Raw genomic sequence first — 12,859 nt, 5'->3', positions numbered from 1 at the left:
CTTGTTGTTCCGTCGCTCAGTCGTGTCTGACTCTATGACCCCATGGACCACAGCATGCAAGGCTTCCCTGTCCTTCACTGTCTCCTGGAATTTGCTCAAACTCACGTCCGTCAAATTGGTGATGCCATCCAACTATCTCAACCTCTGCCTCCCCTTTCTCCTCTTGTCATCAATCTTTCCCAGCATCACTTTTCCAGTGAGTCAGCTCTTTGCATCAGGTGGCCAGAGTATTAAGAGCTTCAACTTTAGCATCAGTCCTGATGAATATTCAGGGTTAATTTCCTTTAGGATTGACTGGTTTGATCTCCTTGCCATCCAAGGGATCTCAAGAGTCTTTTTCATCACCACATTTCAGAAGCATCAATTCTTCAGTGCTCAGGCTTTAATAGTGCAACTCTCATAGCCCTGTGTGACTACTGGAAAAACCGTAACTTGGACTATATGGACATTTGTCAGCAAATTGATATCTCTGCTTTTTAATACACTGTCTAGGTTTGTAATAGTTTACAGCCCAGGAAATAAAATCTATCACTGTTTCCATTTTTTTTCCCTATCTATTTGCCATGAAGTGATGGGACCAGACGCCATTATCGTAGTTTTCTGAATGTTGAGTTTTAAGTCAGCTTTTTCACTCTCCTCTTTCACCTTCTTTAAGAAACTCTTTGGTTCCTCTTTGCTTTCTGCTGTTGGAGTGGTGTCATCTGCATATCTGAGGTTATTGATATTTCTCCTGGCAGTCTTGATTCCAGCTTGTGATTCAACCAGCTCCTTACTTTCCATGATGTACTCTGTATATGAATTAAATAAGCAGGGTGACAATATACAGCCTTGATGAACTCTTTTTGCAATTTGGAACCAGTCTGTTGTGCCATGTCCTGTTCTAAATGTTGCTTCTTGACCTGTATACAGGTTTCTCAGGAGGCAGGTAAGGTGGTCTGGTAGTCCCATCTCTTGAAGAATTTTCTACAGTTTCTTGTGATGCACGCAGTTGAAGGCTTTAGTGTAGTCAGTAAAGCAGAAGTAGATGTTTTTCTGAAATTCCCTTGCTTTTTCTATGATCCAAAGGATGTTGGCAATGTGATTTCTGGTTCTCTGCCTTTCCGAAATACAGCTTGTACATTGAGAAATCTGGAAGTTCTCGATTCATGTGCTACTGAAGCCTAGCTTTCACATTACCTTGCTAGTATGTGAAATGAGCGTAATTGTGTGGTAGTTTGAACATTTTTTGGCATTGCCTTTCTTTGGGATTAGAATGAAAACTGATCTTTTCCAGTCCTGTGGCCACTCCTGAGTTTTCCAAATTTGTTGGCATATCATCTTTTAGAATTTGAAATAGCTCAGCTAGAATTCCATCACCTCCACTAGCTTTGTTTATATTACTGCTTCCTAAGGAAGAAGCACAAGCTGGAATCAAGATTGCCAGGAGAAATATCGATAACCTCAGATATGCAGATGACACCACCCTTATGGCAGAAAGTGAAGAGGAACTAAAAAGTCTCTTGATGAAAGTGAAAGAGGAGAATGAAAAAGTTGGCTTAGGGCTCAACATTCAGAAAACAAAGATCATGGCATCTTTCCCATCACTTCATGGGAAATAGATGGAGAAACAGTGGAAACAGTGGCAGACTTTATTTTGGGGGGCTCCCAAATCACTGCAGATGGTGATAGCAGCCATGAAATTAAAAGACGCTTACTCTTTGAAAAGAAAGTTATGACCAACCTAGATAGCATATTCAAAAGCAGAGACATTACTTTGCCAACAAAGGTCCGTCTAGTCAAGGCTATCGTTTTTCCAGTGGTCACGTGGATGTGAGAGTTGGACTGTGAAGAAAGCTGAGTACAGAAGAATTGATGCATTTGAACTGTGGTGTTGGAAAAGACTCTTGAGAGTCCCTTGGACTGCAAGAAGATCCAACCAGTCCATTCTAAAGATCAGTCCTGGGTGTTCATTGGAAGGACTGATGCTAAACCTGAAACTCCAATACTTTGGCCACCTCATGCGAAGAGTTAACTCATTGGAAAAGACTCTGATGCTGGGAGGGGTTGAGGGCAGGAGAAGGGGATGACAGAGGATAAGATGGCTGGATGGCAGCAGTGACTCGATGGACCTGAGTTTGAGTGAACTCCGGGAGTTGGTGATGGACACGAAGGCCTGGCGTGCTGCAATTCATGGGGTCGTAAAGAGCTGGACACGACTGAGCTACTGAACTGAAGGCCCACTTGACTTCATACTCCAGGAGGTCTGGCTTTAGGTGAGAGGTCACACCATCATGGTTACCCGGGTCATTAAGACCTTTTTTGTAAAGTTTTCAGTGTATTTTTACTGCTTCTTTTTATATCTCTTCTGCTTCTGTTCCATACTGTTTATGTTCTTTATTGTGCCCATCTTTGCATGAAATGTTCCCTTTGTATCTCTGATTTTCTTGAAGAGATCTCTAGTCTTTCCCATTCTGTTGTTTTCCTCTATTTCTTTGCACTGATCACTTGGGAATGCTTTCTTATCTCTCCTTGCTATTCTTTGGGACTCTGCATTCAGCTGGATACATCTTTCCTTTTCTTCTTTGCCTTTCACTTCTCTTCTTTTCTCGGCTATTTATAAAGCCTCCTCAGACAATCATTTTACCTTGTTGTATTTCTTTTTCTTTGGAATGATTTTAGTCACTACCTCCTATACGATGTTATGAACCCCATCCGCAGTTCTTCAGGCACACGCTTATCAGATCTAATTCCTTGAATCTATTTGTCACTTCCACTGTATAATCATAATGGATTTGATTTGGGTTGTACCAGAATGGTCTAGTGGTTTTCCCTACTTTATTCAGTTTAAGTCTGAATTTTGCAATAAGGAGTTCATGATCTGAGCCACAGTCAGCTCCTGGTCTTGTTTTTGCTCACTGTATAGAGCTTCTCCATCTTTGGTTGCAAAGAGCTTCTCCATCTTTTCCATCTGGTGAGGTCCATGTATAGAGTTGTCTCTTGTGATGTTGGAAGAGGGTGTTTGTTATGACCAGTGTGTTCTTTTGGCAAAAGTCTCAGTCTTTGCCCTGCTTCATTTTGTACTCCAAGGCCAGACTTGCCTGTTATTTCAGTTATCTCTTGATTTCCTACTCTTTTCATCATAGGGGCATTCCAGGCCCCTATGATGAAAAGATTCTATAGATCTGCTGTATAGCAAATTGTCTATACTCAGCAATACTGCTGACCATAGTCAACAATACTTCAAAAAATTTAAGAGTGTATATTTTAACTTACTTAAAGATACTTGTTGGGTCGCCAAGTTGTGTCTGACTCTTTGTGACCCCATGGACTGCATCACGCCAGGCTTTGATGTCCCTCACCATCTCCCAGAATTTGCCCAAGTCATATCTATTGAATTAGTGACACCATCCAACCATCATCCTCTGTTGCCATCTTCTCCTGCTTTCAATCTTTCCCAGCATCAGGGTCTTTTCCAATGAGTTCGCTCTTTGCATCAGGTGGCCAAAGGATTGGAACTACAGCTTTAGCATTAGTCCTTCCAAAGAATGTTCATGGTTGATTTCCTTTAAGATTTGATTTGGTTTGATCTCCTTGCTTTCCAAGGGACTCTCAAGAATCTTCTCCAGCCCTAATTCAAAAGCATCACTTCTTTGGTGCTCAGCCTTCTTTATGGTCCGACTTTCACATCTGTACATGACTCCTGGAAAGATCATAGCTTTGATTGACTATAAGGACCTTTGTTGGCCAAGTGATGTCTTTGCTTTTTAATACACTGTCTAGATTTGCCGTAGTTTTCCTGCCAAGAAGCAGTTTCTAATTTTATGGCTGCAGTCACCGTCCATGGTCATTTTAAAGCCCAAGAAGAGAAAATTTGTTACTGCTTTCCCCTTTTCCTCTTCTCTTTGCCCTGAAATGATGGGAATGGATGCCATGATCTTGGTTTTTTTAATATTAAGTTTTGAGCCAGCTTTTTCACTCTCCTCTTTCACCCTCATCATAAGGCTCTTTAGTTCCTCTTCATGCTCTGCCATTAGAGTGGTATCACCTGCATATCTGAAGTTGTTGATATTTTTCCTGGCCACCTTGATTCCAGCTTATAACTCATCCAACCTAGTATTTCCAATGATGTATTTTGTATGTAAGTTAAATAAACAGGGTTGACAATACCAGCCTTGTCCTACTCCTTTCTCAATCCTGAACCAGTCAGTTGTTCCCAGTAGGGGTCTAACTGTTGCTTCTTGACCTGCATATAGGTTTCCTAGGAGACAGGTAATATGGTCTGATATTCTCATCTCTTTACTCTTCTACAGTTTGTTATGATCCACACAGTCAAAGGCTTTAGTGTAGTCAGTGAAACAGAGGTAGATGTTTTTCTGGAATTCCCTTGCTTGGTCTGTGATCCGGTGAAGGTTGGCAATCAACCTGGTTCCTCTGCCTTTTCTGAATGCAGCTTGCTTAAATTTCTGGAAGTTCTTAGTTCATGTAATGCTAAAGCCTGCCTTGGAGAATTTTGAACATAACCTTACTAGCATGGGAGATGAGTGCAGTTGTCCATTGGTTTGAACATTCTTTAGTACTATCCTTCTTGGGGGTTGGGATGAGGATTGACCTTTTCCAGTCCTGTGATCACTGCTAGATTTTCCAAATTTCCTGACTTATTGAGTGCAGAGCTTTAATAGCATCATCTTTTAGGATTTTAAATACCTGCTGGAATTTCGTCACCTCCACTAGCTTTTTGGCAGCAGTGCTTCCTAAGACCCATGTGACTTCACACTCCAGGATGTCTGACCCTGAATGAGAGACTGCACCATCATGGTTAGCCGGGTCATTAAGATCTTTTTTGTTCAGTTCTTCTGTGCGTTTTTTCCATCTCTTCTTGATCTCTTTTGCTTCAGTTAGGTCTTTACTGTTTCTGTCCTTTTTGTGTCCATCTTTGGATGAAATAAATGTTCCTTTGATATTTCCAGTCTTCTTGAAGAGATCTCTAGCCTTATGCTTTCTGTTGTTTTCCTCTATTTCTTTGTACTGTTCATTGAAGAAGACCTTCTGCTCTCTTGCTGTTTTCTGGAACTCTGCCTTTAGTTGGGTGAACCTTTCCATTTCACCCTTTCTTTTTGCTTCTCTTCTTTCCTCAGCTATTTGTAAAGCCTCCTTCTTGCCTTTTTTTGTTGGGATGGTGGTGTTTGCTGCCTCCTGTACAGTATTACAGACCTCTGTCCATAGTTCTTCAGGCACTCTGTTCACTGGATCTAATCATTTGAGTCTATCTGTCACCTCCTCTGATGTTCATAGGGAATTTAAGTCTTACCTGACTGGCCTAGTAGTTTTCCCCACTTTTCTTTAGTTTAGGCTTGAATTTTGTTATGAGGAGCTGATGATCTGAGCCACAGTCAGCTCCAGGTCTTGTTTTTGTTGACTCTATACAGCTTCTCCGTCTTCAGCTATGAAGAATGTAATCAATCTGATTTCAGTATTGACCATTTGGTGATGTCCATGTGTAAAGTCATCTCTTGTGTTGTTTTGAAAGGGTGTTTGCTATGACAAGAGTATTCTCTTGGCAAAATTCTGTCAGCCATTGCCCTGCTTCATTTTGTACTCCAAGGCCAGACTTGCCTGTTATTCCAGGTATCTCTTGGGCTCCTACTTTGCATTCCAATCCCTTATGATGAATCAGTTCAGTTCAGTCACTCAGTCATGTCTGACTCTTTGTGACCCCAAACTGCAGCATGCCAGGGTTCCATGCCATCACCAACTCCCAGAGTTCACTCAAACTCATGTCCATTGAGTTGGTGATGCCATCCAACCATCTCATCCTCTGTCATCCCCTTCTTCTCCTGCCCTCAATCTTTCCCAGCATCAGGGTCTTTTCCAGTGAGTCAGTTCTTCGAATCAGGTGGCCAGAATATTGGACTTTCAGCTTCAGCGTCAGTCCTTCCAATGAATATTCAGGACTGATTTCCTTTAGGATGGACTGGTTGGATCTCCTTGCAGTCCAAGGGACTCTCAAGAGTCTTCTCCAGCACTGCAGTTCAGTAGCATCAATTCTTCGGCACTTGGCTTTCTTAATGATGAATAGGACATCCTTTTTTTGGTGTTCTAGAAAGTCTTCTAGGTCTTCATAGAACTGATCAACTTCTTCAGCATTGGTGGTAAGGGCATAGACTTGGATTACTGTGATATAGAAGAGTTTGCCTTGAAAACGAACTGAAATCAGTCATTTTTAAAGTTGCACCCAAATACTGCATTTCGGACTCTCTTGTTGATTATAAGGGCTACTCCATTTCTTTTAAGGGATTCTTTTTTTTTTTAATTGAAGGATAATTGCTTCACAAAATTTTGTTGTTTTTTATCAAACGTCAACATAAATCACACATGTCTCCTTCCTTTTAAAACTCCCTCCCATCTCCCTCCCCATCCCACCCCTCTAGGTTGATACAGAGCCCCTATTGGAGTTTTCTGAGAAATACAGCAAATTCCAGTTGGCTATCTATTTTACATATGGTAATGTAAGTTTGCCTGTTACTCTTTCCATACATCTCACCCTCTCCTCCCCTCTCTCCATGTCCATAAGACTTCTCTCTCTGTTTCTGCATTGCTGCCCTATAAATAAATTCTTTAGTACCGTTTTTCCAGATTCTGTATATATGTGTTAGAATACAATATTTATCTTTCTCTTTCTGACTCACTTCACTCTGTATAATAGGGTCTACGTTCATCCATCTCATCAGAACTGACTCAAATGCATTCCTTCTTTATGGCTGAGTATATGTAGCACAAATTCTTTATCCATTCATCTGTCGATGGACATCTAGGTTGCTTCCCTTAGGGATCTTGTCCACAGCAATAGGTCCAATGATTATCAAAATTAATTTCACCCACTCCCAACCATTTTATTTCATGGATTCCTAAGATGTTGATGTTTACTCTTGCCATATCCTGCTTGACCATGTCCAATCTACCTTGATTCATGAATCTAACATTGCAGGTTCCTATGGAATGCTATTCTTTAAAACACCCTATTTTACTTACATCACCAGACCCATCCACACCTGAGTGTTGTTTCTGCTTTGGCCCAGCCGCTTCATTCTTTCTGGAGCTATTAGTGGTTGTACTCCACTCTTCCCCTGTAGCATACTGGACGCTTTCCAGCCTGAACGGCTCATCTTTCAGTGTCACATCTTCTTGCCTATCTGTACAGTTCATGGAGTTCTCAAGGCTCGTGTCCTGGAGTGGTTTGCCATTCTCTCCTCCAGTGGATCACATTTTGTCAGAACGCTCCACTGTGACTCATCTGTCTTGGGTGGCCCTTCACAGCATGGCTCATAGCTTCATTGAGTTATGCAAGCCTGTTCGCCATGACAAGGCAGTGATCCATGAAGGGGTCTTACTGCACATACACACCAAAACCAGAGGAACACAAAGAAACTTCTGAAGGTTATTAATATGTCTTACCTTGATTGTGGTTATGGTTTCACAGCTATATGCATATGTTAAACCTCATCAGATTGCATCCATTAAATGTAAGTTTAATGTATACGGTTTTTGTTTATCAACTATACCTCAATAAATTTATCAAAAATACTTCAGTAAAGCTTTTTTTTTTTTAAGGTTATAAGTAATATAGCCAAATTTCATTATTGGCCTTTCTGCTTTTAAGACGTTTTATTTCTCCAAGGCAAAGAAAATGTACTTAGGAAACTATTATGGATTGAGAAAAAGTTGTACCTCTGTTTTGTAGATGATTGAGAGCTGACTCTACTGTGATTGAAACTCAAACATAATAAAATCTTCAAACTTGTTTCATTTGAAATTTGATCTGTAACCACTGATTAAGGATGCTTTACAAAATCTTTCATTTTTTTAATCTTTGATATTAGGGTTGTGAGATGTACTTTTGGTTTTTAACTTAAGATGATTATTATTCTTGTAAGGAAGCAGGATAAAATAAAATAAGATCTTTTAGGAATCTTTGATATTCAAAGCCCTACTTACCCCTACAGTTGTTTAAACAGGCATTATGCTGTTTTACCTAAAATCTCTTCTGAGGTTCAAAGAGTTAAATATTTTTGAGGACATAGAAACAATGAGGCTCCTGCTTTTAACCTTTCTGGGAATTGGAGGTGTTTTTGAAGATCCTAGGCTTGAAAATATATATGAGGATTTGGTTTATAATATGTGGAGATCTGAGATCTTTAAAACTATAAATACTGATATAGGATATGTTCTTAGAGAAAATGACTTGTCTTGGAGTCGGTAGTACAATGTAGATGAGTAATCAGAGTGAGTGAGGTGAGAGCTAATCAACTAATAGGGACTCATTATCTTCCTGCCTAAATTTGTTCTGGGATTGTGTCCATAATTTAAGCCATTTAAGATCGTCAGTAGTAAGGATAAGAAATCTTCATTTTCTCTGCTTTGGATAACTGTCAAACTAAGGGAAAACTGAACAGTCACTAGATCTTTGGGAGAGTTGTTTTTTTGTTTTTTGTTTTTTTAGTGAAAATAAAAGGAAAAAAGCATGAATAAAAAAAAATTTCTTTTCCTGAGAACAGAATGTCTAAACTTGATATTTTAAGCAGATTATTTAATACAATAAGTTTGAAAAATTAAATGGTTAATTGACTCAGACCATCTTGCCTTTAAAACACCTGGGTGTTTGCCTACATATGAAATTAGGGTCATTAGGTATAAAATGTGTTTATGAAGTATTTAAAGATACTCAAAACTAACTTTTTTACAAAGAATGCAAGAATGATAAGTTGGTTGTGTCTTATTTTGTTTTCCTGAGCAGGCTTATCACCTTTGAATTCATTGATACTCAATTGTATTGAAATTTGGAATTTACTATTTTTCCTCCCCAGGTTTGGCCGACAGATTTGAAGAATACCCTAAACTGCGGGAGCTCATCAGACTGAAGGATGAGTTAATAGCTAAATCTAACACTCCTCCTATGTAAGTGGGGTTTTTTCTTCCCAACTCAGGCTTAAAATATTAGTCTTTTTGTCATGTTACCCTTCTGAAGTTTGAAAAAAATTCAGCATCTTTGAAAGGTTAACACACTCTCTCTTCTTTATAGTGAAATGTATTAGTTTAAAACTCTGGCACTGAGTACACAGTAGGTTGTCATTTTATTTGTTTACAGTTTACTGGATAATTTAGAGTATCTTTAAGTATTTTTTTTTTTTTTTTAGAAAATCTTATTTGTTGTATTCTTAACTGTCTTTAAATGTTTTTAAGTATCTTTTCTTCTCAAAAATTACATATTGAAGAAAGTTAGAAAACTAAGAGAGAGAGAAAATAAATGAAAGTTAATTATAACTTGGCATCTAGGGATATTATTTTTAACATTTTAGAATATAAAAATTCATTTTAATCTTTGCTAACAGAATGATGTTTCCCTCAAAAAATGTGTTTAATCCTTAAAATTGGAGACTCTTTAGCTTACTTTGAACATATTATACACTTAACAATTCGCTAAAATGTATGTTATTAATGATTAGAAGAACCACAAAGATAACTGAGTTTGTAGAAAAATTTTTAACAGGCTAATATTTATCATATTTAGAAAAAAATATTTTACATTTAAAGTAACTTATGCATGCATGCATGCTAAGTTGCTTCAGTCCTGTCTGACTCTTTGTGACCCTATGGACTGTAGCCCTCCAGGCTTCTCTGTCCATGGGATTATGCAGGCAATAAATATAGATTTATAGTATATATTATGCCTGAAGATGTAAGGTACAGTAACAATTATTATAATATCTTTGGTCTTTCTTTTTGAGGCAGAAGTTGAGCAGGGAATAAGTAAGTTGTTTGTAGAAGCCTTAAAATTCCAATCTTAGAGTCCTTGGATGTATAGCTAGAAATAATACTGGAGTGGGTTGCCATGCCCTCCTCCAGGGGATCTTCCCAACGTAGGGATTGAACCTGCATTGCAGGTGAATTCTTAACAGCTGAGCCACCGGGGAAGCCCCAAAGTGTTTTATATTTATATTTGAAATACCTTCATACTATGTAGAAATAACCATTAAATAAAGGCTAGTAGTAATTTATACTAGATGGCTGGAAAGGACTGTTAATATCAACACTATTGCTAACAAACAAACTATCAAAAGAAAATTATGTCTCGCTTTAGAAACTTTTTTAGATGGAGGAATTTAAAACAAAACAATTTTTCTAAAGGACAATTGCAGGAAAAATAATGTGATATTCCTTGAAGTATTATGATGATAATGGAAAGGGACTCAGACACTCACATCTGAGTATGGATTTTCAGTATAAAAATGGGAGAGGTTTATACTCAAGATGTTCCTGTGGGTTCCTGGTTTTGCTTTGCAGTATGATTCTATCCATGTCCTCAGGAAGAACAACGGTAGAATATTTTACTGTCTGTACTGAGGAGAGAGATTCCTCCATAAAAAGGTATTTAGTTATTAGCTCATGATGACTTTGAAATAGTATTAGGAAATATTTAAGAAACTTTTCTTCATTACCATCTGTAATCTCTTACTTTTTATGTTTTAATCAAATAGGTACTTACAAGCAGATATAGAAGCCTTTGACATCAGAGAACTGACACCCAAATTTGATGTGATTCTTCTTGAACCACCTTTAGAAGAATATTACAGAGAGACCGGCATCACTGCTAATGAAAAATGCTGGACTTGGGATGATGTATGATGAAACTTTCTACATTGTAATGAATTATTTATTTTTCAAATGAATATATCTTTATTTGATCAGAGAATAATATTATAAATACTGTTTTAGGAATTATAAATATAGATTTATAGTATATATTATGGCTGAAGATGTAAGGTACAGTAACAATTATTATAATATCTTTGGTCTTTCTTTTTGAGGCAGAAGTTGAGCAGGGAATAAGTAAGTTGTCTGTAGAAGCCTTAAAATTCCAATCTTAGAGTCCTTGGATGTATAGCTAGAAATAAGTCTAAAAACAGATTGAATGGTTGATAGCTTTCTGTATTTGGTTAGTTTCAGTGAATGTCAGAGTATTCACACACACATATATATTAGCATAATTTTTACTCGTTAAAGAATTTAACAGTGTAATAGGTTTAAAGTATATATAATCTCAGTCTTATATAGTTGCAGTAAAGTTCTGTTTTCCTAAATAAAAGTGAACAAACTGATAGCTTCAGTGAGTTACATAAAGTAATCTGTTTTTATTGGTCAATAACAAAAATAGCAAATATATATTTATTGAGTACCACTCTATACTAGGCAACTAGGTAGTGGAGATTCAAAGATGAATGAGACTTCGTATTTGGCCTTAAGGAGCACACAGTTGAATGGGATAAGCAATGACCTAGACAGATAATTGCGGTATCATTTTGTTAGTTCAGTAATAGAGGATTGCATAAGGTGATCTGAAAACAAACCTGACCAAGTTGAGGAAGCTGGGGGACATAAAGAGGAAGTGATGCGTGAACAGATTAGCCAGAATTGGCCACTGAGAATGGGCTGGGCTAGGAATTCAAGCTGAAGGCACAGCAAGAGCAGGAGGCAAAGAGGTGAGAATGGAGGTCTGTGTGTATGTTGATGGTGCTGAAACACAGATGGAGACTGTCTAGAGATGCTGTCTTCTTAGAAGCTTGGACTTTTATCCTGAAGACATTAAGGAATCTTTGAGGGGCTTTAACCAGTTTAGTAAAATGGTCTAATTAGTGTGTGGAGAAGGATGGTCCAGAGAAAATGAAGACTGGAGAGGGAAGAGCAGGTAGAAGACTGTTGTAGTAGTCTGGTTAGAAGGTGAAGGTTCCCTGAATTAGGGTGATGGTAGTAAGGATAGAAAGGTGATAAATTCAGTAATGTTTCGTAGGTATGTCTGGTGAGATCTAATGATTGAGATGAAGGAAAGAGGTAAGGATGTTCAGAAGTTTGAGTTTTGGGATAAATGGGTTCAGTTATCACCAGGTGAGAGTCAGTTTAAGAAGAGGAGCAGGATTAGCAGGATTAGGATATGCTGAATGTGTTGATGAGAGGTGTATGAGAGACATTCAAGTGGAGGTTGGAATAGGAGTATGCAACTTAACAGAAAGATCTGGCCATCTCAAAAGACGGATTTTAAAGGGTTAGCATATTAAACCTATGAGAATAAATGAATATGTCTTGAGATAGTATCTCAATTAGGATACAATGTGAATTTTCAGTAAAGCCTCAGGAAACTAAGCATTTAAGAGGCACGTAGAAAAGATGTGAAAAGAATGGGTCACAGATGAATGAGATGAATCAAGATAGTTTGAATGTCATGGAAGCCAAGGACAGAGAGAGCTTCCCTAATTGAGGAGGAGCATGTGATCAAAAGCGCTGAACACAGAAGAGAGGTAACGAGGGCAGTGGCCTCAAACTCTGTAAACTGATGTTTCACAGGAAACTGCTTTGAATCCTTGCATATCCCCTTCTGAGTTAATAGTTGTTACTATTGTTAGTATTACTTACTCTTCAAGATATAACTTCAGTTTTTCTTCCTTGAAGCTTTTCCTATCAGCCTCAATACCTCTGTAACATTTATTTACATTTTTATTTTATTTTACAAGTTTTTCCTCTCCTCTGATAAGTATAATCTATGTTTATTATTGAAACACAGAAATATATATTATCCCCAAAACTTAAGGTTAAAGACGTAGTGCTGTTGATATTTAGGGCTGAGAGGTTTTCCAGATAGGTTGTACAAGTTAATATTTGTTCTGATACTGTTTAAGAAATATCTGTTTTTCCTCATCAAAATTAATATAGAAAATAATCTTTTTTAATTTAGGCAAAAGAAAATTGAAAAATTAATCTTATTATGTCTATGGTTAGTAGTTAGGTTGAGCTTTATTTTCTCTGGCCAATCTCTAAGATTTGGTCAGTGAAA

At 37.9% G+C, this 12,859-nt stretch overlaps 1 protein-coding gene across 1 annotated transcript in view; it reads left to right on the top strand.

Annotated features, from left to right (window-relative positions):
- METTL14 (methyltransferase 14, N6-adenosine-methyltransferase subunit) overlaps positions 1 to 12,859 on the top strand; it is a 39,043-nt gene that overhangs the window by 9,630 nt on the left and 16,554 nt on the right. Inside the window, exons 6-7 of the mRNA XM_004009592.6 lie at positions 8,841 to 8,931; positions 10,512 to 10,653. Of these exons, the coding sequence (XP_004009641.1) occupies positions 8,841 to 8,931; positions 10,512 to 10,653 (233 nt within the window). The remainder of the gene's footprint in view (positions 1 to 8,840; positions 8,932 to 10,511; positions 10,654 to 12,859) is intronic.

Source organism: Ovis aries, chromosome 6 (assembly GCF_016772045.2).
Source record: "Ovis aries strain OAR_USU_Benz2616 breed Rambouillet chromosome 6, ARS-UI_Ramb_v3.0, whole genome shotgun sequence".
Lineage (NCBI taxonomy): Eukaryota > Metazoa > Chordata > Mammalia > Artiodactyla > Bovidae > Ovis > Ovis aries.
Note: the sequence above shows the minus strand (reverse complement) of the source record. Positions and strands in the feature narration are given on the sequence as shown.